At 34.4% G+C, this 27,315-nt stretch overlaps 2 protein-coding genes across 2 annotated transcripts; one reads left to right on the top strand and one right to left on the bottom strand.

Moving 5' to 3' along the window:
• Positions 1-8,064: 8,064 nt before the first annotated feature.
• On the bottom strand, positions 8,065-17,937 carry LOC109072253 (ubiquitin-conjugating enzyme E2 R2-like). The gene is made up of 5 exons (XM_019088515.2): positions 17,193-17,937; positions 14,036-14,122; positions 11,998-12,095; positions 10,424-10,558; positions 8,065-9,747 (listed from the first exon to the last, which is right to left on the bottom strand). Exons 1-5 carry the CDS (start codon positions 17,376-17,378, stop codon positions 9,534-9,536), a joined length of 720 nt encoding a protein of 239 aa, XP_018944060.1. The 5' UTR covers positions 17,379-17,937; the 3' UTR covers positions 8,065-9,533.
• Positions 17,938-20,400: 2,463 nt separating this feature from the next.
• On the top strand, positions 20,401-26,074 carry LOC109072230 (alpha/beta hydrolase domain-containing protein 17A-like). The gene is made up of 5 exons (XM_042711915.1): positions 20,401-20,623; positions 21,387-21,800; positions 23,106-23,300; positions 23,401-23,580; positions 24,864-26,074. The coding sequence occupies exons 2-5, from the start codon at positions 21,412-21,414 to the stop codon at positions 25,081-25,083; spliced, it is 984 nt and encodes a 327-aa protein (XP_042567849.1). The 5' UTR covers positions 20,401-20,623; positions 21,387-21,411; the 3' UTR covers positions 25,084-26,074.
• The last annotated feature ends 1,241 nt before the right edge of the window (positions 26,075-27,315 follow it).

Raw genomic sequence — 27,315 nt, 5'->3', positions numbered from 1 at the left:
AAACAAACACGCAGTATAAGGAAAATATCATGCCCTCTGCTGGCAGATGTGTTCCACATTCTCAACCATATTCTGAAAACATTAAAAACAATTTCTAATATTAAAAATTGTAATATTGTAGTATATAGTATAAGAGTATGTACCATTTATCGTGATGGCATACTTAAGTGGGCTGATGTGTATCTGTATTTTCAAAACCATGTTTCATCCATCATCCATCCTAATAAGGGATACATGTCCAAAAACATGTTAAGTACAGTTTTGTAAGTACAGTGAATACATCATGAAATGGTATGCCTTATGGTTAAGGATCTGCAGGTTCCGTCTTAAAAACCCGAGAGTTACTAACAATACAACGCCTCTGTCACCATGTCACCACTTTAAACAAGACTCTTGAGTAGTTTCAGGATTGCAATTAGTCTGCTGAGAGCTTTCTTTAATGGGGAAGCATCTTGTAAATGCAAATTTGGTTGAGCTAAATCCTTTAGTCTTTTAATGATTCCCATAAGGTCTGATTAACAATCAAACGAGTTCACCCGAACTGAGACTAGATGTTCTGCGAATGGTAACAGGTGAATATAAAACTAGTGCTCATTTGTGAGCTTGTCATAGGAAAGACCAGAAGAGAAAGTTTCCTGCATGCATCTCCATGTCTCCACACACTGCAGAATGTTGAACATCTGAAAATACTTTTTTTTATCCTGCTGATGGCAGTTTTGTTCAGTAACTCTTTGTCCATGTCAGTAGCAGTTGGAAACAGAAAGTCTTTATCTCAGCTATAGAAAAAATGTCCTGGTAAACATCCCATTAGAATTTATTTCCATAACGACTGTGCTGAAGACAAAATTTTGCACAGAAAAAGACATTTTGTTTGCTAAAAATATTGTTTTCTTTAACTAAAATTGGTTTTGTAAAAATGTTCATCACTCATACCATAGAAGACGGCGATCATGCCTTTACTGAATCTTCCAGATACCTAAAACAACATTAGTATAAACTCCAGCTCACAGCCTGTAGAAAAACAATGACACTAATACTAATCTAGGCAGAATGGCAAGAAAACAGAAACAGATGCTCCTGCAACAGCAATGTGCCAAAACCACCCGTTTACTCAAACTATTATTTGTACTGCTATGTTTCGCCCAGCTAAAATTAGGCAATTTATATTTAAAACAGATTGTTTTACTGCTGGTAAACTTCATGTGGGGAATGGAATAATGCTGCATATTTTGCAGTATATGCCTACCTTTATGATATCATCCAAGATGTAGATGAGTTTGTTTCTTCATTAGATTTGGAGAAATTTAGCATCACATCACTTGCTCACCAATGGATGCTCTGCAGTGAATGGGTGCCGTCAGAATAAAAGTCCAAACAGCTGATTAAAACATCACGATAATCCACACCAGTCCATCATTTAATGTGTTTTGAAGTGAAAAGCTCATGTTTGTTAAAAATAAATCCATCAACACATTTTAACTTTTAACTGTCACTTCTGGCCAAAATCATCCATAATCCTCCTCCAAAAAAGTCACTTGTTGTCCTCATATCAAAATCCACTGACATATTTATTTAGAACTGTTTTGGGCTGTTTTTGCTTGTAAGCAGTGCTAACCTGTACATATTTCTCTCCTGATTCAGATGAGATGATTTATTATTATTACAAATACAAAGCTTTTCACTTTTCACAAGATTAATTGATGGACTGGAGTCGTGTGGATTACTTGTGGACTGTTTGGACTCTCATACTGATGGCACCCATTCACTGCATAGGATCCACTGGTAAGCAAGTGTAAAATCAGTCAAGCTTTTAGACTTCATTTGCTTTTCTTTGAGCACAGTATTATCTGATTTGCAAAGTGATGTGTATCTTTGTGTTTGTAGTGTTTGAGTGCTTGAGGTTCTAATTGGTAGTTTTGAAACATTTTGATTAAATGAGTTGTGTGTTTCATTATTCTGGTAGTGGATCATTTATGTTGATTACATTTTGTCTGGGTTTGATTAAGCTTTATCGCTGAAAGTTAATGAGTTGCTTTTATGTTCTGCTCCTGTTTGGCCATCTGGATGCGTCTGAGATGAAACAGTCGCATGCTGAGCTGGGAATGGACATCTCTAATGAGTGGAAGAACATCTTATAAAGGGTGTCCATTTAAACTGTCATATTACATTTGTTTTCATATAAATACAGTCTATTTTTGGTCTGGGATCTGCACGGAATATGTTTTGGTTGTTCTGGTCTGTTGCTGTCTGATTTCCTGGTGTCGTCTTCAAGCATTGATGACAGAGGACTGGAGGAACAATGAAAACTTCTTCTGTCCATACACAATATTTTCAAATGTATCACAGTTCACTTTATTAGGCATGTATTTGCAAGTTTGCAAATGCATTAAGAGCATTTAATGCATACACATGTTTTATTACTGGTTTTTGAAGATGTCAACTCTGATGTAGGCAAGCATGTTTTGTCTTCTTTTTAAGTGTATATATTTATAATATATTCCTAAATATTAATTCATACATGAACACAGTTTAAGCTTTCCTGGGTAAAAAAGAAAAAAAGAAATAGACTTAAGCTATACTAATGGATGCACTTATTATATTTTTTATTATACTATAATAAGTGCATAATAAATGTGTTATTTTGGACCAACTTTAAGTATATTGAGTGCTCTTTAAGATATGCTTAAGATGATTTTTTAAGTAAATTGCAATATATTTTAATATATTTAGCTGTGTTAAAATAGAACAATAAAGTATCTTTAGTGTAATTTAAGTGTTCTTCTTCACATAATTTAAAATACACTTTAATAATTCTTGAAGTACCGTACTTCTAGTACATTTTCAATAGCATTTTAGCTCATTATAAATACATTACCAGTACATTATTAGTTTCTAAAGCTATTTTTCAGCATTCTGAAATGGTATATTAAAAAGTAGAAAAATTATTAAATGAACATGACATACACATACACACACTTTCACATCTAAACTTTAATGTACTATATCTTATGTACATTACAACAATAAATTCCTTTGTTTAAAAAGTACAGCAGCATATACAAACTCTTGACCAAAATTTTTGTAATAAATTAAAATAAAGATCAGTGAAATGCTATCTACTTGCAGATCTACTTCATCTATTTCAGTCATACCAGTACACTCTCAGGAAAAAAGGTACAACAGCTCTGTCACTGGGGCGGTACCTTTTCAAAAGACACACTTTTGTACCTAAAGAGTCCATATTGGTTCCTCAAAGGTACATATTAGTACCTAAAAGGTACAAAAGTTTACTTTTTGAATACCGCCCCAGTGACAGCTTTTGTACCTTTTTTTTCTGAGAGTGTATTACTGGAAAGTACACTATGAATATTCCATCAATGAATAAAAATGCATTATGCAATTTTATGCACACACACATTTTTTTTACAAAGTCAAGGCTGCAAAAGGCTAAACCAAACAAAGAGAAAATTTCAAATCTCACCATTGTCATATTCAAGTGGAGGATCACTTTTCCTTGAGTACAACTTTTCAATTGCCCACTGAATCTAACTATTGCGCTTAAAAAAAGCTTTCGAGTGGCAATGATAAATAACATAAATGATATATATATATATATATATATATATATATATATATATATATATATATATATATATATATATATATATATAAGAACAGCACAAGGGTTAGTGATCCATTGCATGGTTTAAAATATTTTATGATTTTTAAATGTTTGATGTTTATTCTTGTAATAGAATCTGGTCCTGTTGTAAACAGCATTTTAGATGTGTACATGGTCATTTTTTGCATTTGCAGCAGGTGCTGGACATTGGCGACAGGCTTATCATTCCCAATGAGTACACAGAGGAGAAGAAGACCTCAGGGATTTGGTGGAAGCAGCTGGTTGCCAGAGCAACGGTTAGACTGGTATCCAGGACAGGAACCTTTGAAAACCTTTAAAGTTTTTTTCTTATGCAAATGCAAACATCATAAGCATTTTTCAATATTTTGACTTTTTTTTTTAAAGCAAATCTAGTCTGCTTTCTGTTTTAACTGTTAAAGTGATGCAAAAATATCATATGGTATACCAGACATTATTCACTATATAGTTTCATGCATTGAGCTGTGAGTAATTTGGCTGATGTTGTGACTGGGTTTCAGGTTCACTCTTTCCAATAAAACCAAATAAACAAATATCACTGTGGTAAAAAAAAACAGTGTAATCACAGGGCAGAAAAAATATGTTTCTGAATATATATATATATATATATATATATATATATATATATATATATATATATAAAGATTGCATCATCATCACAATCTCTTGGATGTATAAACATGTCCAACTTTATCTGCATGCATACAGCGTATTATGGCGATATATAGCAAATCTCAATGGCTTGATTGCTTGTATTGTCAAAAAATGTAAACTATATTATCGCAAAGCTCTGTTAAATGCGACTATAAGGCATGAACATATGATGATATTATAAACACAATTTTCTGTAAAGCTACTTTGAAACATGTATTGACTTGATATCACTGATAATATATTTTTGCGAGTACAAAGTATTATCTACAGTAGTTTAACTGAAAAAGCCCAAAACCGCTTTAAAACCAGCAAACATATCATCTAGGACCAGCAAAACCAGCATAAGCCATCTTTTCTACAGGGAAAAGGAGGCATAAAGGCCTTTTATACAGGCTATATCCCCATATCCTGGCATATGTCCATCGATCTTGCCATTTTATGAGGTACACACACAAAAACACTCACACAAGAAGCCAAGCTGGCAGTATTTTATAGCACCTATAAATAAATATCTTATAATGGAATTGGCTTCCCATTTTATCTTTGGATTGTTTCATTTGTAATCGACTTCATTGGACTGTACTTCCACATCTCTGCTGGTTGCCTTATTGATTCGCTGTAATGTAATACACCTCTGTAATGCTCTCTCACTAAATCATACGGGAATATATGAGACTGTGTTTCAGATATTAACACTGACGGCCACTTGAAGAGAAGCTCTCAATGAGGATGATTGATTTATGGGTAGCACCAGTGTTTATCATTGTCATAAACCGTGGTGCTCCTCAACCATCACATTAAAAACTACTTAAGTCTCATCAGATGCTCTCTGTGGGATTGCAAATAATGCAGTGAGCCTATAAATCGCTGTCTGATTTTAATTAACATTAATGATAAAATATGTCACTTGCAGTATATATACATGGCAGTACAGTACAGTATACAGACACCCTACTATTAAAAAAAAAATGTATGCATTTTAGGGTGGAAATTATTGTTTTGCACTGCACATCAACTTTCGCATTAAAATTTCTGTATCTTTGGAAGTCTTCTTCAATAATGATACAAGAATGAGTATGCTCATTTATGCATATAAAGATATGGCAGAAATAGTAAGAGTTGTATGGTTGGATTCAAAAGTTTGGGTCAGCATGTTTTTGAAATAAGTCTCTTGTGTTCACCATTCATTTAATCAAAAAAATCATATTGCAAAATATCATTATAATAACTGTTTAACTGAATTTTTAAATCATATAATTCCAATATGCTGATTTGATATGCTATTCATTTCTTATTATCAATGTTGAACACTGTTGTGCTGATTAATATTTTTGTGATAACTGATACATTTTTTCAGGATTCATTGATGAATAGTTCAAAAGCATTGATTTGAAACAGAAATCTTTTGTTATATCAGAAATAAACTTTTTGATCAATTTAATGAGTCCTTGTTTAAGAAAAAAACATAATTTAAAAAATCTTACTCCTAATAATTTAAATACTAAGAATTAGGTCTTCAAATTCATAGTATAGTGATGCTTTAGTAAACAGCACAAAAATAATAGGAGTAGTATGGTAGTACTGCCAATCCCTTAATCTTTCCAGCAAAGCCTTTAAAACCCATTTTCTGATACGCTAAAACACACTATAGGCCTACTAACCCCGGTGTCCTCTTCCTGCTGGCTTGCAGGACTTTCTCCAGCATGTGCGGGCACTTAGCCAGCTCTCCCCGGGCACTGCTGTGCACCCGTATGCAGACACAAGCTAGCTCTGTGCTCCCTGAGAGAATCCCTATCAGGCACAGAGAGACGCTCTTTATGTCTTAATGGAGGACAAATCTGTTAGCGCAAGGCCAGTGTGCGTGCGTGGGCTCTACACTGCTGTCACCCGAACGCAAATGAAATGAATGGAGAGACTTTTATAGAGGCACTGAGCTGGCAGACGTTAGAGGTGGAGATGTTATTGATTGTAGAAGTGCATTTAGATGAATAGTATAAAGAGGATGAAGTCATTTTAAGGCAATCATGCATTTTTTGTTAAATGATTCAAGTAATTTGCAAAATATTACTAGCCTACATTTATACCTGAACCTGCATTTATTTAATAAAAAATCATTTTTAAGCACCAGAGTAATTCAGTGCTAATGCAGAGGTACAAGTGCAAACTTGTATTTTGTAAAAGAGTGTGTTTTTTGAGGATCACAGTGGAGTTCAGTAGTTTGTTCCACCACCAAGGAATGTATGATACAGTGTATAATAAATGTTTGAGGTGGACTTCACCACTTTTAGTCCATTAAGTGGCATTTCACCCTCTCTCTGGTATTCAGAATTAGGATGCTTATCCTACTGCACTTTTAATGATCTCATTAACTGAATGAGAAAAAGTGTATACACTGGTAACTGTATACATGGTACATCAAACTCTTAAAAAAAAAAAAAAAAAGTAAAATCCTGTTTTCCGTAAAACATAGATCCTAAGAGTACAATATAAAACAGCAAAAAGTTAAGATTTTGACCACTCTAAAGGATAGTTCACCCAAAAATGTAAATTCTGTCATCATTTATTCACCCGCATGTTGTTCCAAACCTATATGAGTTTTTTTCTTTGGCTGAACACAAAAGATATTTTGAAGAATGTTGGTAACCAAACAGTTGACGGTAGTCATTGACTTCCATAGTAAGTAGAAAGTAAAAAAATCATACAGGTTTGTAACGTGAGGAAGAATAAATGACAATTTTAATTTTTGAGTGGACTATCCCTTTAAGAGATTTTTCTCCATAATGTGCCAATATTAGAAGCATGCCTCCCTTTTCATTCTTACAGTGTTAGAGTCATCAGTTATGTCTCCACACCCTCCAGATTACGGTGAACCTTTGCTCTATAAACTGTATCAGCGCTGTAACAGCATCTCACTGTATGTTCATTGTGTAGCCTGCGAGCTCAGATTATCTGAATAAGCCTTGAGCACAGTGTTTCCAGGCAAAGCCTGAATGCCAGTCAGAGGGTTGCCATGGCAACAGAGTCGGGCCAACTGCACTTTGGAATGCCTGGAGACCCTGAACACTTCAGCTGTGCCGAGCATCTTATCTGGTAATGTCATATCCTTCTGTGCATTGAAATCAGACTCTCTCATGACCATTTCCCCTGAAAAATTACATGCCCTATATATAACAATATAAATAACAAATGAGATCTCTTGAATATCTCGATAGATTCTCTGAATTAGCAAGCAAAAGGATACTTTGCTTTGAGAAAAAGAACCGTTGTAAGCTTAAATGTCTCCACTAGAAATTTCCAGAACATCTCGGTGTCACGCACTGTACTCAGTTCTGCCAAGATACTAAAGTCTGTGATGAGGAAAAAAGTGAGAATTTAAAATTAACTCAAATATTTCAAATTAAATTATTTTGTCTTCTCTACTTTAATTATTTAATTGAAACCCCTGAGAAGAGTTATGCGAAAGAAAGTTTTGTCAGTAAGACCAACTGCATTTCCTTCCTTCAGTTAGATTTTAATGATTTTTTTTAATGAAGTTTAAATAAAACAAAGCTTATTGAAGTACATTTTACGTGAAAATACAATTTCAGTCAACTTGAAAATTTCACATTTAGTGTGTAACCTGCTGCTTCTTAGTAATTATTTGTGAAAAATAACTAACAATTTCTGAGTGAAAATTGTTTCAAGTGGTACACCAATTTTTTCAGTGTCGTTAGGTATTTAAAAAAAAAAAAAAAGACAGAAATGAGAAGTATTCTAATAAAGATCTTTATTCAGTTTTAAATAGGCCAACAAACCGTAAAAATACATACAGGTCAATAAAATGACAAATCAGCTCCTTGTGTGCATTTCAGCCTCTTGGGATACGGTTGTAAATTGTCCTCAAAATAAAATGGAACAGATGGATGACTTGCAGGTGTGAAAAAAGTACTTTTGTTGTTGGTAGGTTTTTTCTTTTTCCAGATTGGTTGATCCTGAGTCAGACGGTATGAGATCAAATTCAAATCAGAGACGGACGCTAGCACTCACCAGAATCCAGGCAGCGTAAAAGGAAAGTTTCAATCATGATATTACAACATAGGACATGCTTTCAATTCATGGAGCTATAATGCAAAAGAAACTGTGCAAAAAAAAAATCATTCAATAGTCCAGAAAGTCACCCTGCATCCCAAATAAAACAACAAATGCTTCAGTGATTAAATAAGATTGACTTAGGACAACACAGGAATATCAGCATTACTTAAAAAAAATATTAAAATAAACTCAGCTTAACAGAAAAGATAACATCCACTCGCCAACCTACCCGATTAAGTCTGACTATATTGATTTTCTGAGAAGCTCCAATATCTTGGAACAAAGAAATACATAATTTCAATAATTAAAGTGACACTATCAGTTAAATAACGCAGATTTTAAGCACATTGTAGGATTTAGGCCTCAGCAGTTGTCTTTTTTTAAATTTTTTTCAATGTTTGCATTTTTACATTTCAAAATTATTTTAATATCATCCTTAGGGCTTCTTAAAGATATAATTCACCCGAAAATGAAAATTCTGTCATTTACTCAACCTATATTTTGAAGAATGTTGGTAACCAAACAGTTTTGGTGACAAATGACTTCCATTTCTCAAAACATCTTATGTTTCAAAGAACAAAGTCAGTCATACAGGTTTGGAATGACAGAAGGGTGAGTAAATGATGACAGAATTTTAATTTTTTGGGTGAACTATCCCTTTAATGTAATTACTACTCAAATGAAGGTGGAACTTAAACCGTGCCCCAAAAGTCATAGCGTTTTATTGCTGGGCTGCTCAGATGTGCTTGAAGGCCAAAAAAGTGAGCGTGGGTCACTAAGAAAATTCTAAATATCAGTGACATAATCAGCGTAATTCAGCACAAAGCCTTATTCAAAGAATCACTCCTTAATTCAGTCAGGCTCGTTTTTTTTTTTTTTTTTTGTCCTTTTTGAAGTAACTTTCACAGAGCTATCTGAAAGCACAAAGCAAAGAAATAATAAAAGAGCAGACTGGAAGGCCAGCACAATTATGACACGGAGGGAAAACAACATGATTCTTATTTTAAAAAACAAAAAGAAATCTCATTTCAGTCCTTTAAGGAAACAGAAATGGCCATCTGGGTGAGTGTAAATGCAGGGCGCATGCCTTAACGTTTCCTCTTTCGGGGTGATGCTGATGAAGACGAGAGTGAAGATGGTAATGTTGTCATGATTCCTCGTTTCCTGAGTCATCCTCGTCATAGCAACAGTCCTCGCCATCCTCATCCTCCAAGTCCTCATCATCATAGTAATCGTCGTATAACAGGTCGGACCCCTCGTCTAGTGCAGGGGCGCGTGTGCGAACGCAATACTCCGCCAGGGTGGTGGGAACTTTTACTCCGTCTCGTTCTGCCTCAGCTTTAGTGGCCAGAACCTGTTTTCTGTAAGACACACAAACACATGCAATGGATTTGAAGGAATATTTAATTTCACATTTGCGCTTTCAAATCTTCAGGCTAGACTTCAATTGTAAATACATTAAGGTAAACATGTTTTCCATTTGCTTTTACTGCCATTACAGCTTGTGGTAATCCATGTCATGCCACAGATCGGGCCCAAAGACATTAACTTTGCTCATAATGCAGATTTACACAGCTGATAATATTAACCATGTAGCTTCCATAAGACCCATCTGTCTCAGGCAGTGGGACATATTGACATTTTATGTTATATTAGTTCTTCATATGAATTATTGCCCTGAGGTTTTAAGAAGCCAAGGCTCAGAAATAAACAACTGATGTCCTGAAGGAGGCAAAGGATGAAATCAGATGCAAGTCAAATTTGGAAACTCGGATGGTTGAAAACATGAATTGCAACATGCAACAGAGATTGCCAAGAGGAGATGAACAGTCACGCGTGTTTCAGTGACTCATTCAACCACAGGAGGGCACCGCTGATCCAGAAAATGAATCAAAATCTTTCCATTAGCTGTTGCTTTTCACCAGGCCTTCTGATAGAGCCATGAAAACGTAACCAGCATTAAACAAATAAACATTAAGCACAGCCGAACTCTTAAAGGAGTCATATTCCGTATTTCTGCACATTCATTAATATTACCTAATGATTTCTGCATATTCCCGGTCTTTTCCTTTGCTGTCTCTCCATTTGCGGTACATGACGGAGGCGTCCACGTTGGCTGGAGAAAACGTGTTGGGTTCGTTCAGTAGAGAGATGACACTCAACAGTATAGTTCTGAAACACACAAACAGACACTCGATGTTATAATGCCATTACCTTAAAGCTCATCAGCTTCAAAGCTGCTTTGTGTTGCATTTTCCTTAAGATTCCAAGAGATTTTACACAAGAGGATCAGTCTTTATCTATTGCTTACAGCTACACCGATGCACTCACATTTCCAGTAGGAGTGTACAGTATTTTTCAGTGACCAGTTTGGCAAGAAAACAACAGTGTCCACTTAGAAAGTACCTTATTTTGAAGTACTGTTTGCATAATCATTCTCATAGTCACTGATTGGCAAGTAAGAAAAATGTTTTTTAACTATAAATAATAATAAATAAACGACAAAGTACAAAATACATTTCCAACAATTTAAAGTGAAACTTGTATAATTAAAAATAACAGCAACAACAACGATCATTATTATTATTATTATTATTATTATTATTATTATTATATTAATCGTGCTATAATTATCATTTAGTGTTATGATATACAATTAATTTGAATATTCATGTGATATAATTATTTTAGTTATTAATAGGTCAAAACCAGAAATAAAATAGCTGGTTCTACACATACCATAGCAGGTTCTAAAAAACAAAACATGATCAGGATAGAATAGCTTTTTTTTACCATGTACATACAAACAGTTTACTGTAAAATTAAAACTAGCTCGAAAAAATTATCTAGACATAAAGACCACTAACAAAAAAACATTTAAAATCACATTGACTTACAGATACTAATATAAAAACATGAAATATTAAACATAATTACACAAAAAGTGCAATCTACAATATTTTGAGGTTGTTGCAACAAAGCAAGTTCTTTTAAGAACAAAGTGACACATTACAAAAACATCTGGCAGATGTATTAGTTTTCAAGTCTTACTGCACAGATCTATTCTGACATATAGTACCAGATTTTTACACATTTGCTTTACACTCAGAATAATAATTCATTAAAAGGAACATCTGAGCAGGTCTGGGGTCAAAATATGCCCATCTCTCTCTCTGTGCAGTGACAGGTGTTCTTCAACAACACAAATGAATAACAGGAGCTTCCTGGAAGACACTAGCTTTTCCACCAAAACACAAAGCCCAGTGAAACATGATACCAGACTAACTAGAACACAGATCAGACTCGGGGGAGGAAACACACAAATACACAGATCTCCACTGAGATGCTTTCCATAAAGGACAACAAGCAACAGGAAACTCCTGAGCACAAAACCAGCCTGGTCACTCTTCATATAATTCTGTTAGTGGAAAAATACGTGATCACTCTTTGCGAAAACGACTGCTAAAGAGCTATTGCCTATGTATCCCTGAGGTGAAACGTATTTAAAAACCAACCATTTCTCTGTGGAAAGTGGTCTGAATAAGCTGCAAAGTGGACTAGACTATATGCTGATAATCAAAAAGGTCTGGCTGTTAGAGATTACTTCATACCTGACGTTCTGTGTGGGGTTCCACCTCTCTGAGGGAAGCTCTCCGCTCTGTGGATCATCTACTGGAGGATGCAGAATGGAGATACACACGTCCCCGTTCTGTGAAAGCACAAAGAGATTCATCAATCACATGATCGTAATCCTTTCATGAAGCAAAACAAGCATCTGAGAGAACCCCTCGCCTCCACACCACTGCTGTGAGTACTCGAGTCAGAGCGAGACGTGTGAAAGAGAGATAAGGAGAAACAGCCTGTCAAAACTGAAGGACGCTTTCTGCAGAACGATGAAAAACTCTGTGCATGTTATGCATATATATCCAATTTGAGGAAATATACTGGTGCATGGGTTAGGTGGTTTGACTACAAACTTAAATCAGAGTAATGCTATATCATGCTAATTGTATATCTATCTATATATCTCAATATACTATAGTTGTACTTCCTGTAAATTCAAACCAAAAGTTTTTTTAGATAAATACATTACCATGTAGTAATGCTCTTTTTAATAATAATCCAAAAACCAAAGCACCAGTTAAATGTTCTGTAAATAAAACACACTTCATCTTACTTGATTACTGCCTTTTTATCTGTAACTTGGTGAACTCCAAAAAAAAAAAAAAAACCCCAAAAAAACCCAAACAAGATTATTTATAACAAATTATAAATAATATTATATTATAAATAATAGATGAAAAACAACATGAAATTTGCCTTGGCAATCATCTGAAATAAAATAACTAAGGTGAAATACTAAAATTACTAAAACACATAAATACTTTTAAATAGTTAAAAAGAAACTAAAATCAAAATGAAAACGGAAAATATAAAAATAACGGCTAATTCAAAACATTAATAAATACTATAATAGTATACAGATAACACTAAAAACGTTGTGTCTTTATACATTAACGTGTGATATTTAAAGACAGTTAAAAAATATGCACATCTGTGAATGTACATCACTTGAATTCAATATTAATGTTGCAAGCTGTTACAGTGCACGGCAACATGCAAACAAACAACATACCATTATACTAAATTTATATCGGTACACATATTGCACATTATAAATCAACAAAGCTATCTACACTACACTACAAGCGTCATGATACACTGTCTCCAGCACACCACACATATTACATGTGATATACATTTTCAAAACTTACTGAAACTTTTGAGAGGAGTGCTTTTTTATTTAATTACTTTTTACAGTTTTGCACATACTAAAAATGCACATGCCATCTTTCGGGAAAAGAAAGTGTGTGCCAAATATAATAATCTAATACCAAATATAGACCTTACAGACCAACACTGAGAACAATATTAATTAAAATACCAGACTGAAAAGAATGCAAGTTTGAATTTAATACACAACATCAGACTGTTTATATATTAAGATATTTCTTAATATTATAATGTCAAATAAAAAACATAACTAAATGAGCAATATTAGTGCTTTCAATGTTTTTAAATTAGTTAATTTTCAGTCTGTTCTTCACACACACACACACACACACGCAACAGAATATAATGCATGATTGTTGGAGCCAAATTTATGACGGTTTTAATCCTTTTTGATTATCAGACAGTCCACCCAGGAGTTCACTGAACACAAAAAAGCAGTAGGGTAAGAAAATAGATCTGTGCAGTGGCTTTCGCCTTCGTTCTGCTTAGAATTTCAAACGCACCACATGACCTAATGTTTTTCAGGTCACAAACAGGCCTGAACTGCAGGTGAACCACACCAGTCTGTCCCTGGTAATGAGATTTACAGCTCTTCCTCATTTTTAAGAGTTCAAATAATGTGCTTGGCTTACTTCTCATTTGACACAGTGCAGCTATTTATATTCAATCATATCAAGAACTCATAAAATGCATTGCTTTTCATATCTTTTCAGTGGCACTAGCCATCATAAAAAGGTTTGTGTTTACCTGGTGCATTAACACAGGGCTTAACTGAGAAGGAAATGAGGAAGTCCAGAACAACAGATAAGCCACATGCCACAGTACACACCACGAGGGCTGAAACAATCCTCTTACCTCATAGATGTTGGGGTGCCACATCTTGGTGAGGAATCTGAACGTGGGTGGGGAATAGGGGTAATCAATTGGGAACTTGATGCGAGCCTGCAGAACAAGAAAAAAAACGATGGTCAGGACTATCAAAAGACACTCTGAACCCTGCATGTTTTTTAATTAAGTATTACGGCTAAACCGATAAAGCTTTCAGCTGCCAATAAGGCTGTTTTCACACTTGTTTCATTGTTTGGTCTGAATTAAAGTTCGATTTCAACCCCCTCACCCACTGGTCTCTTTTCACATTGTACTTGTGTTTGTCTGCAACAGATGTAGCACAAGAGATGTGAAAAATGCCAGCTGCTTTCTGAAAGCAATTTATTTAGAGACATGCAACCATGAGAAATGCATAACATCAAAATGAGGGTCATTCCTACATTTATTACATTTTACACAGCCCACATTTTCCTAAGGCAAACCATACTGGAAAACTGCTCTCACAACAACCAACTCTTAAATTAAAATAGACTTGGGTCCGCTCTAGTGTGAAAGCGTTTTACCCTGTTAAAAACTTTCTTAAAAAAAAATCTTCCGATTCTCCCACTTCACCAAAAAAACATTGCTGCTTGACAATCTAGACATTCAAGTTCAAAACAATCAACATCACAGTGTTGTCGGCCGTCACGGCACAGAGAGATTTCTTATATACAGCCGCTTTGGAGGATTCTATCTCAGGGTGAGCGGAGGACAGCTGCTCTTAATAGGATTGGAGACGCATAACATGGCAGGAGAACAGTGCAGATGGACAGGAGGGAAAATCTGAGAGAAAACACAAATGGACATGAGCTGGAGAACCAGGAAGTGGGACGAATCATTTTTTGGCACAAAAACAACTAGGTTAAACAGCCGTTACGCAAGAGATATGCCCTCCATCTCAATTCAATACAGACCTAATTATTTTCAAGTCTGCCCTTGAAATATTTTAGACTGCTACTATTGAAAGTGGACATACTGTGACATGCATTTAAACTATACTAAATAAAATCACTATATTAACCAGGTTTGGGTACTTTACTCAGCCTAATGTTATTCAAAAACCTGAATGTTTTTTTTTTTTTTTTGGTTTCTTTGTAGTCACCAAACCATATGATACCTTTTGTGTAAGGAACGGATCAAAAAAGTCTTTAGTCACTGAAATTGCTTGTTTCCAGCGTAGCACGCACATGTCATTTGCTTATATTCAAATACAGTAAGTAAAAACGTGTGACGCCAGGCCTGAGATCAGTGATGCCAAATGGAATGATTATATTTATAAGAGACAATGAGATTCGAGAACTACAGCAGAGGAACGGATTTTTAATCAAAAACAAATTCAAAGCCATTGTATGGTTTCTGAAGACCTGAAGTACAGCACATACAATAAGGTTCAAAGTTTGGGTTTGGTAAGATTTTTTAAAATGTTTTTGAAAAAAGACTTTTCTCTTTCAAGGCTGCATTTATTTAAACAAAAAATACAGTAAAAACAGTAATATTGTGAAATATTATTACAATTGAATTATTATAATACCTGTTTACTACTTTCATTTATTTAAAAATGTAATTTATTCTTGTCACGCAAAGTTTAATTTTTAGTATCATTACTCCAAATTTCAGTGTCAAACAACCCTTTGGAAATCATTCTGATTTGGCACTCTTTTTAATTTTTCTTATTATTATCAATGTCAAAACTATAATAATGATTATTATTTTTAATTATTTAATGAATATAAAGTTCAAAAGAATAGCATTTATTTGAAATGGTAATCTCTGAATATAAATGTCTTTACTGTCACTAATGTAATGCATCCCTGCTGAATATAAGCATTAATTTCTTTAAGAAAAAAATCTTACTAATTAAACTTTTGGACAGTAGTCATACGGATGACTTCTATGGTGGTTTTGGTGACACAACAGCATCCATCAGCACTTCTCATTTTGTGTTCCAAGGAAAAATGTCAGTCGTAAAGATTACAACCATATGAGGGTAAGGAAATGACATAATATTCATATCTGAGTGAATCAGCCTTTGAAACAAAGCAAGTAAGTAACCATTCCTGATAAGTTGGGCACGACTGGTTTCAGGTTCTTGGCTGACTACGAGATCTTGAAAATGTGCCAGGAGAATACTCAAGAGGGCCTTAACATTGTTGTTCCTGCGAACAGACAGTGTGTGTGAATAATTTCCCCTTTCAAACAAAGAAGCAAGTCTCTGTCATGCAAATACACTCTCCACTGATTTATCCTCAAGCAGTGAGCATTTACGGTACGAGTACCATGCCTTCGGGCTTCGCTAGGCTCGAGAGTTCAGTTCTGACATTAATCAGGTTTCACCACAAACTCACATCCTGACACACCAGCGTACATGGACATTATTAAGGCCATTAATTATAAACCATTCGGACTGGTGTGAAGGAACAGGTTTATCTGCTCTGATGGAATGGGGTGAGACCTCCTTACAATCATCCTTTATTGTCATTATTCTATTTTTATAATTATCATAATAACAATAAAACAGGTCAAACGTGATGTCAACAACTAATACCAAATAAATGGTCCCTAATAAGTGTATGGAAGGTCATGATTGTGACATTTTCAAAAGTGTAATTGGTTTTGACAGATGCCTGCATTTAGTAGAATTGGAAATTATCACAAACACTTACGCATAAATTATTTTAGAATTTATGACTAAGTCAAAAATGAGTATAAATGTAATCATTCAAATCAGTAATGAGCTTACAGCGAGCTTAAAGTGTATTAATACTATGAGATCAAATAAGATTACATTTGATTGTAATATTAAAAATATTCTTCGTACAAAGCCATGTAAATCAGCTCACCCTCCATCCATCAGAATCACAATGAATCAACCAGGAACAAAGAAACCAAACAAATGCTCCATTATCCTCAACAAAGATCCCAGAATCTCATCAAACCGACATCTGATGGAAAACACAAGACTTCAGATCATAATTACACCTTAAATCAATCAAAACCCTTAATTATTTCAAAATTCCTCTATAGAAAACAGACACAGTGTGGCACAGAACGAGATGCAGCTATCTAGAGCTGGTTCCAGTTCTATATATAGACCATAGCCATCTGTTCCTAAAAATAACACACATTTACCCCTTTCAGTCCTTACCTTGAAATACCCCCCTTCATAGTGAGTGTTTGGGGGTCCGAAAATCGCCACTTCCCAGTTGTAGAGATCCGCTTCATCCACTAAAGTGATCTTGAAACCCTCCACTGGTTCCTCCTGAAGAGACTTCATCTCCAGCATCAAAGCTTTCTGTGAGCTGGCGACCTGAGCACTGCTCTGCTGGGCCATTTCTGCTTTAATTCTACCCAACTAGACTCAAAAAGTGGGCTTTGTTCCTCAAAAGGGGCGAAAAGTTGACAAGATGTGATGAGGCAATGAAAGCTGCTTTTCTTTCTTTGTCTAGAGTTGCTAGCTTAGCGAGGAAATGACAATGTCCTCAAAAAAAGAGATTATTTTCGATCAAATAAAAAGTGCTTTAGCTATAAAGCATTATAAGTGTTTTTTTCGTCGTCCATGAAAGTAAAACAGGTTGTTTGGTTGTTCATACGCAGAGTTTTGTCTGTCAGAATAATAAATAATCGCGCTCGGGGTTTGTTGTTTTTTTCCGTAGCTGAAGGCTAGCCGTGAAAATCCACTTCGACTCAACACTAATCCTCTCTGAAGGGAGGTTTTCGTTAAATAAGTAAATTCAGATGTCTGAATGTTCACAAAGAAAGTCTACGCTTGAATTGTGTGCCAAGCTAATCCGTCGAGAAGCAAAAATTGGCATGAACTAGTGAACGCGAAGGAGAGTGGCGAGTTATGAGTCGATGTCCTGGATGCGTCTTTCCTCAATTCCAATAGGGTCGCGGTGCATCATGGGTACTGAAGTTTTACCCGCACACTTTACACTGAAAACACCTTCATTAACTGACAACATTCCAGTTATTTCACTAAAACCAACCCCTCTTATAATTAGTCTAGCTGAATTATTAGATAACAGTTATTTATGCAATTCGTTGTATTATTTTTTATTATTTTCTATAGGCCTTTAGGGGAGAGTGGGCCTCTCTGTTACAACTTGGCTTAAAGTTTTATTTAAAACTTTATTCTGTTATTGCCCCAAAAAATGTATTGAACACAAGCAGACAATATGCTCAAATAAACCAAACAAATAAACCTTCATATCACCCATTTATCCCAAAACAAAGACAGACAGATCTCATCGAATCCACATCTGATGAAAAACAGGCCATGGCGTGATTAAATCAGCCTTTAAAGCAATTATAGATCTAAATTATATCGATATATCAGAAATTCAGTTATGCAACACTGTTACAGAACTCTATAAGGTGAAACTAATGTTTGATTCCAATTTGGAATGAATACTTTTCTTTGTTCACAAAATCTGTTTTTGTTTCTTTTAGAATAGAAAGAACAAGGAACCTGTTTAGAGAAAAAAATAGTTTTTTTTTTTTAATTTATCATAGAGCGCTTAGGTTTACAAAGTTTTTTAAACTCTTTTCAGGAAACATTTCCCCTTTTGTATCAATAAAAGAAATATACATGTTTAATATTCAGCATCTATCTCATATGCTGTTTATTTGGCTCCAGTGAATGTCCAGGAATGTCTAATCTAGTTAACAGACAGCCTCTCTTACTCTGATTATATCTACTGGCTGTACGTTATTAATCTCTGTTACATATCAATCAAAACTACTGGCTTTTGTCCAGAGGTAAGGCAGTAACAATAAAAGTCAACCAAGATCAGCTCCATATGTTATATACATATACATACATTTATACATCACAATTAGGGAAATAACAAAATCAATCTATTCAATCTAAATCTCATCTTAAATCCATAAGGCACATTAGATCAATCATCATTACTCTTATGTTTCTCTTCATGTGGAAGAGCCTGAAGCAACCATCTCTCTGACATCTCTCCTCATGATATACTGTCAGTTATCTGATAAAAACACAGGACAGCATGGCATCAGGAACTCACTGGATAGGCTGATGGGATAGTCAAAGGACAGTCTGTTAGTCCCTGATGATAATGTTTGCAGTTAAGCTTTGACGTTAATGAATTTTATAATAATGTAGGCCTACATGTATTACACATCAGTACATTTGTAAGTAACATGATCTGTGGATTGTACTGTAGGATGCTTTTAATATATGCTCTATATATATATATATATATATATATATATATATATATATATATATATATATTTCCAGATGTATTTTAATATATTTCTGAATAAATGTATGATAATTTAAATATATTGTCATCAGAGAAATGTATATTTTTACACTAGCCGGCACAGGCAATTTTACTTTGAATTTAATAGATTTTTTATTATTTTTTTAACACATACTTGTTGCTGGTAGAGTTTTACTCAAGGGCACAATGCTGATAAAATGTAATTCAAGGACTCTGTGGGTCCAGAATCAACCTTATTAAAGCTCAACCAACAACATTTGTGGGAAATATCAGTAATTAATAGCCCAGTAAACCACATTACAGAAATGCATCTAAATACACATTTGTCACATTATAACATTTGCTGCTCAAGATGAATATGAGTGCACATAGTATCATGGGAAAAGCCCCATTATAAAATAATTTGCACATTGTGAATATACATTATATTTAAACATATCTAAATCGAACTGTCATATAAATAAGTAAAATTTAAACCTGGTTATAATGCAGCTATATAAATAAATCTCTATATTAATGTAAAAAAATAGACTTTTCTATTGGTGGATGATCTTATATTTATTTCTGTCACATCTGAAGTTACACTGAATGGGTCCTATTAAAACAAAGTCTTAGACTGAAATTAATTATTTAATCTTCATCTCACATTAATACAGAGATATGTTGTGACTAAATTTGACAATCTGAGTATTTTAACAAATGTAGTGTTTGATAAACAAACAGTTCAATTCTATCTTGGAAATAAAAATTAGAGAATAATTCACTTAAGTGCAAGTGAGTAAAGCCATTCTGATTGTATTTCACGTCTGGTTATAAAGTTATGTATAATGCAGTATCTGTAACAGTACAGAGATGTATAGTAGATAAGGAAGTAAAAACTTATAATATAATAAACTATTTTATGTGTGATTACAAGATCATATACATTAATCTAAACATTTGCCAATAAAGCAAATGTCGTTAAATAAGTATTTAATAATAATTTTTAATTAGTTTTATTATGTGTTATATTTTTACGCATTAGTAATTAAATTACGCTTTTTAAATATGTTTATCTTTGAAGTGAGTTGTATTTTTCATAGCAAACGTTTCCGGTTAACGGGCTTTTATTGTGAAATGCTGCACATCCGGCGCTGCCTTCGTTTTTTGCCCGACAGATGAAAACATCAGTGTTTGCTGCTAATGCCGGGCTGATTCCTGCAACAATCAGCAAGATGTTTGACATCCTACTGCCTGTTTCCAATCAATACGGATCAAACTGTTAGCGTTTACTGTATCTGCAGGTAGCCAAAGCCCGTTTTGTATTACTATACCCTTTTTGGTAAGTGACGTCTTTGATTTATTTGGCCAAAAATCATGCTAGTGCTAACTGTTTAGAAATTAATAATGATGTCTAGTTTCTAAATCATGTGGATGCATGTGATATGCAATTTAAAATACACTTGTGCAGTGAATGTGTTTTCGTATATTGTACAAATGCTGTGTGTATATTTTGAATTTGATATTATTTAATATTTATTGCATTGTACCATACAGTGCAACTAATGCACATCTATCTAGCTATCTAGCATTTAAATGTATGTTACTCATATTTCTTATTTAATTTAATTTATTTAGTTTCATGTTTCCATGGAAATTATATTTTTGCCTTCATGCACTGGGGTCCAGGTGTCAGTCTGAGATCACTGGTGGATATACAGTATATATTTTGTTTTTAAATTAATATTTTTAATGCATATGCAAAACCATTGGCATAGATAATTGTTTTCTGAGTTAATGTGTGATTGAGTTAAATGTTGAGATGTGATGTGTGATTTTTAGTTTTGTGATTATATGGGCAGCTCTCCTGACAGCAGTGCTGTAGTGACGGAGCCGAATGCAGCTTTAATTTCTGTGCCCTGTTAAAATGTCTCTAAAGGTTAATCGCGCTGTCTTGGAATGACCAAATCAACATTTCCCTTTAATCTAAATGTCAGCCCTCCTTAACATTAAATGACATTCTCACTTGGCTGGATTGCTTTGTTGGCATTGGCTTATGAGAATGAATTGAAATATGATAATTAAACCCGTGCAATCTTTCACAGGATCTCTAATTTCCAGCAGAAGAAAATGAACGGCTTATCCATCAGCGACTTGTGTGGTTTGTTCTGTTGCCCGCCTTGTCCGAGTCGGATTGCAGCGAAGCTGGCCTTCCTGCCCCCAGAACCCACCTACACTCTTCTGCCAGACCTGGAGTCCACCTCACCTGTGACCTCTAACCTTGGAGCTTCAGGTTTGCGCTCCCGTTTGGGCGGCGGCGGAGGAGGAGAAGGAGGAGGTGGTGGTGGTGGTGGTTTTGGTGACAGGAGTGGAGAAGGTCGATGGAAGTTGCGCCTCTCTGAGCGAGCAGAGTTCCAGTACTCCCAGAGGGAGCTGGACGGAACCGAGGTTTTCCTCACTCACTCCAGCCGTGGCAACAGAGTGGGATGCATGTACATCCGCTGTTCCCCATCCGCAAGGTGAGGAAGGATCAGCTTAAGATGTTAATGTAAAGCATTCTTTAGTGTTAGTCTTCTCGCCCAAGTCTGTAGAGGCCCATTCATACCAGGAATGATAACTATAATGATATAGATAAAGTTCACACCACAACTATAATGATAACAACACTATCATTGGGATCATTTCAAAACTATTTTGGTCACACTTTACTTAAAGCCTTTACATATAATGCTTTATAGAAGTAGTTTTAATGCATGAATTATGCCTTGTAATGCACTGTATAATGCATTGTATGATCTCATGAATAATTGTAACCATGGTTATAATACATTATAACACACGACAAACAAAGCTTCAAATATTATAATGCATTACAACACATTATGAATACATTTATAGTGCATTATACATAAAGGCCTTAAGTGTGTGTGTATACATATTATATCTATCTATAATATCTATCATAATATCTTATCTATAGGAATTATTATAATTACATAAGTTGATATACGATTAAATAACTTCAATATTTACCATTATTGATTATCTTATAGCTTACAGTAAGGTCTGTATTTAAAGGTTTATACATTATTGTTCAAAATCACTTCCCCTTTGGAGAAAATTAATGGGATTTTTACTTCTGGAACCCGATACTGCACTTTATAATGCAAGATGAAAAACTGCAGAAAAATGTACAGACTTAAAAGTATAAGAGTGTATGCTTGTACAAAATAAGTACTGGTAAATGTATAGATGTAACTCTTTAAGTTCTGAATTTGTATAGATCTCAGCTTTATATTGTTATATTTCTTCGTCTTAAAGGGTTAGTTCACCCAAAAATGAAAATTGTCATTAATTACTTACCCTCATGCTGTTCCAAACCCTTAAGACCTTTGTTCATCTTCAGAACACAAATTAGGATGTTTTTGATGAAATCTGAGAGCTTTCTGACCCTCCATAGACATCAATGCAACCACCACATTCAAGGCACAGAAAGGTAGTAAGCACATTGTTAAAATAGTCAATGTGACATCAGTGGTTCAACTTTAATTTTATGAAGCTACAAGAATACTTTTGTGCGCAAAGAAAACAAAAATTTTTTTTTAAAAAACAATTTCTTCTCTTCCGTGTCAGTCTCTGCCATGCATTCACGAGAGTACCACGATGCATGTGTGTGATGCTGCTGACGCAGGAGCCAGTATTCCCTTTAATCTGTCCCTTTAATCAAGAAATGCTATTATTTTGCAATGTTCTGATATGCAAACAATCTCACAATCCATTTTAAAGCCAGTCCTCTAAATCCATTCCTGTATTGTGAACTGCAGGTACACTGTGCTCTTTTCTCACGGTAACGCTGTGGATCTTGGTCAGATGAGCAGCTTCTACATCGGTCTGGGCACTCGTATCAACTGCAACATCTTCTCTTATGATTACTCTGGTTATGGGGTCAGTACAGGGAAACCCTCAGAGAAGAATCTGTATGCAGACATAGATGCTGCATGGCACGCTTTGCGCTCAAGGTATGTCAGAATCCAGAGATTTGAGAGTATGGAGACTAGAAAGCATGCAGTTGTATTGGTGTGTGATTTTGTTTTTGTTGTGTTTTGTGTTTTTTATCAGTTATGTGTTGTGTCATGTGTATATAATTCTTTACGGGCAGAGCATTGGTACCGTGCCCACCGTGGACCTGGCGTCCCGTTATGAGTGTGCTGCCGTGGTACTTCACTCACCCCTCACCTCAGGAATGAGGGTGGCGTTCCCCGACACCAAGAAGACGTACTGCTTTGACGCCTTCCCAAAGTCAGTGAACACTGAAAAACATATTTTTTCACATGACAAAGATGTTAACACCGTTGTTTAGAATATTAGGATATATTATAACAATAGGCCACTCAAGGTCATGCATTAATATTGAACTCAGCTGATGTGCAGTTTATTTTACAAAGTCTTCAAATATGGCTCATCTATTCAGCCATAAGTTTCCATTTATCATATTCATGAAGAGGGAAAAATAACATTCTCTTTATCTCTGAAATTCAGCAGTGGTAAAGCATCTACTATAATATGAAATATTTGTGCTTTATTAGCACTGCTTGCAACATATTTAATCAGAATAGTCTAATTTTGAATGGCAGTCGATGAAGATACTAGCTTTTTGACAGCAGGATAGTACAGTTATGGCATCTTCCAGATTTATTTATACTGATTTGGTAAATAAAATATTTTATAACTGCTTTATTAACTAAAGGGGTAAAGCAAAAAAAAAAAAAAAAAAAAAAAAGACGATTTTGTCATCATTGATTCATGCTCATGTTGTTCTGTTCATGTATGAATTGTTTTCTGTGAAATACACTGCTGTTTAGAAGTTTGTTTGTACTAGGTAAGACTTTTAGAAATTGATGTTAAATACAGAAACTATACATTAAATTGATTAAAATAGACAGTAAAACATTCATATTGTTACAAAAGATTTCGATTTTAAATAAATGCTGGTATTTTAAACTTTCCAAAAATCTTGAAAAATATATATGTGGCAGTTTTTACAAAAATATTAAGCAACACAACCGTTTTTTTTTTCAACATTGATAATAATAAGAAACGTTTCATGAGCATAATATCAGCATATTAGAATGATTTCAGAAGGATCATGTGACAGTTTTTTAAAATTTCACAATATTATTTTTAACTTGTATTTGAATTTTTGATCAAATAAGACTTCTTTCAGAAACATTAACAAGTCTTAAGGACACCGAACTTTTAGTACTACAATAGTGTAAAAGAACAAATTTTGATAAATCTACTGGTCTGTTCCTTACCCAAAACTACTCTATGATTTCAGAATATAATGCTTAGACTGATATAAACTACTTTAATGTTTATGTTGTGACCACCTTGAAGGCTGCAAGCGCCAAATCCCTGTGAGTACAATTTCCCTGGAAAAGACCAGTATGTTCTCCCAAATGTCCTTTTAAGGTCCACAGAAAATCATACAGGTTTTGAACAACATTAGGGAGAATAAATAGTGGCAGAATTTTGTGGACTGTTTCTTTAATGGCTCTTTGTTGTGTCTTCTGCTCTCTCAGCATTGAGAAGGTGTCTAAAATCACATCTCCAGTGCTGATCATCCACGGGACAGAGGATGAAGTCATTGATTTCTCTCATGGTCTGGCCTTGTTTGAGCGCTGCCCAAAGGCCGTGGAGCCTTTGTGGGTGGAAGGAGCTGGGCACAATGACATCGAGCTCTACAGCCAGTACCTGGAACGCCTGCGCCGATTCATCAGCCAGGAAGTGGCTGCACAGTAAACGCACCGTTCGTTGTGCTCACGTCATTAAATGGTTGACGTATATGGAAAGCAAACAATCTGAATCTGGTTCTGGAGGTTTTTTGTTTCTTCTGTAAACTTTCAGCTTTCACATTTCTATCAGCCTGTAGCTGAGTTTTCTACTGAGAAGACCCCTCAACTTAACACCGAAAAGATCTGAATGTGTGAGCGTCGGTCTCAGGACCTCAGTACGTCTGAGTTGATTTGGCTTGTGATTTATGTGACCAGGCCAAATGCAATGTCATTTTAACAGGACTAATATCTAATATCTCTTTATGAAGCTCTTATCTCCTGGGTGTTTATGTACTTTTTCTTTTATTAGGTCTCGTGGGTAAACATATGACCATTCTGTTTTAAAATACAGCATTATCAATTTCAGACAAGAACTCTCTGCTGGACAGATTGTGCGCATGTGTGTGTGTGTGTGTTAACAACCTTTTTAGACCATTTGCTGTGTTTGTGTGAATGTGTTTTGATGGAAACCACTTTTCTGCTCTTTAGAGATGAATTACCAGTCAAAAGTTTGGACACTGAGTTTGTTTTTCATGATCTTAAAAACCTTTTGATCTGATGTCTTCTGCTTAAATGCTTGAAATTTGTAGACAAATATACATTGTGCCTACTTAAGAAACTCTTGAAAATTAAAATCTTAATGAATTTTCTTTTTCTTCTTAATGGATGTGTCAGACCAGATAGTGAAGCAACCAGCAATTTTCCAGTATACATGTAAACTTCAATACTGTTCAAAAACCGTGAAGTTGCTGAATGTCCAGAGCTGGAATCTAGACAAAGAAGCTCTAATGTAAGACCATTTTGAATTATGAACTTTTTACATACTTCAGTTTGCATTATTTTCTAGTTTTCATGACTTCACTAGTTTTCTAAAATGGATAATAGTGATAATAAAAAAATGAGTAGATGTGTCCAAACTTTTGACTAGTAGTGCAGGTTGTTCACTTTTTTTTTTTTTTTTAAAGCATTGTTCCATTTGCTTACCTGTCCTTTAAAAAAAAAAAGAGTTTGGGACCCAAACACTGTTTAAAGGTAAATGTGCTGATTATGGAAGCCCGTTTCCACCACTAAATAAAAAATAAAACAAGATAATTGTTTTCACATCTTTTTATCTCACAATTCTGACTTTTTTTTTTTATCAGAATTGCGAGATATGAACTTGCAATTGTGAGATATAATTTCAATTCAAGTTTATTTGTATAGCACTTTTTACGATACAAATCGTTGCAAAGCAACTTTACAGAATATTAAGTTTCTACAATCTAGTTATAAAGTCAGAATTGTGTGATATAAACACAATTGCGAGTTATAATGTTAAAATTGAGTTAAGACTTTTTTTTCTCGGGATTCCGAGTTTGTATCACGCAATTCTGACTTTATGACTCACAATTCTGAGAAAAAAAGTCAGAATTGCGAGATATGAACTCGCAATTGTGAGGAAAAAAAACTCAGAATTGTGAGTTTATATCTCGCAATTCTGACTTTACAATTCACAATGTTTGACTTTATAACTTGCAATTATGTGTTTTAAAGTTGGAATTGGAATTGCAATATATGAACTCCTAAAAGTTTATACCTTGCAATTTTGAGGGAAAAAGTCGCAATATCTTGTTATACAATTACCTTTTTTTATTCAGTGACGAAAACGGCTTCCATAGTTGATACAGTATGGATATATGGAAACACACTGCCGTTCAAAAGTTTGGGATCAGTACAATTTTTATTTTAAAATTAATTGTTTTATTCAGTCAGGGCACATTAAAATTGAACAAAAGTAACAGTAAAGACATTCATAATGTTACAAAATATTTTTGTTTCAAATAAATGCTTGTTGTTTTAAACTTTCTGTTCATCAAAGAATCCTGAAAAAAGTATCACAGTTTCCACAAAGATTTTGAAAGCCACTGTTTTTAACAATTGATGATGATGATAATAATAATAATAATAATAATAATAATAATAATAATAATAATAATAAGTTTAGTTTTTTTTTTTGAAAGATAATGTTTTTAGAATGTTTTCTGTAGGATCATGTGAGACTGGAGTGAAAATAAGCTTTTCCATCACAGGAATAAATTGCATATTAAGATATATTAAAATAGAAAACTGTTATATTGTTTTACAATATTACTGTTTTTACAGTATTTTTGATCAAATAAATGTGGCCTTATAGAGCAAAACAAACTTCTTTAAAAAAAAG

Source organism: Cyprinus carpio, chromosome A2 (assembly GCF_018340385.1).
Source record: "Cyprinus carpio isolate SPL01 chromosome A2, ASM1834038v1, whole genome shotgun sequence".
Lineage (NCBI taxonomy): Eukaryota > Metazoa > Chordata > Actinopteri > Cypriniformes > Cyprinidae > Cyprinus > Cyprinus carpio.
This window is presented reverse-complemented; position numbering and strand designations above follow the sequence as displayed.

What these genes read in the sequence shown, in the direction of transcription:
- LOC109072253 (XM_019088515.2), bottom strand. Translation starts at nt 17,378, where the DNA reads ATGGCCCAGCAGAGCAGTGCTCAGGTCGCCAGCTCACAGAAAGCTTTG. An exon ending in GGCACCCCAACATCTATGAG is followed by an intron (nt 12,096 to 14,035) that starts GTAAGAGGATTG and finishes GTGCTTTCACAG; the next exon opens with AACGGGGACGTGTGTATCTC. An exon ending in AACCCCACACAGAACGTCAG is followed by an intron (nt 10,559 to 11,997) that starts GTATGAAGTAAT and finishes TGTGTGTTTCAG; the next exon opens with AACTATACTGTTGAGTGTCA.
- LOC109072230 (XM_042711915.1), top strand. Translation starts at nt 21,412, where the DNA reads ATGAACGGCTTATCCATCAGCGACTTGTGTGGTTTGTTCTGTTGCCCG. An exon ending in CGCTGTTCCCCATCCGCAAG is followed by an intron (nt 21,801 to 23,105) that starts GTGAGGAAGGAT and finishes TGTGAACTGCAG; the next exon opens with GTACACTGTGCTCTTTTCTC. An exon ending in TGGCACGCTTTGCGCTCAAG is followed by an intron (nt 23,301 to 23,400) that starts GTATGTCAGAAT and finishes GTTTTTTATCAG; the next exon opens with TTATGTGTTGTGTCATGTGT.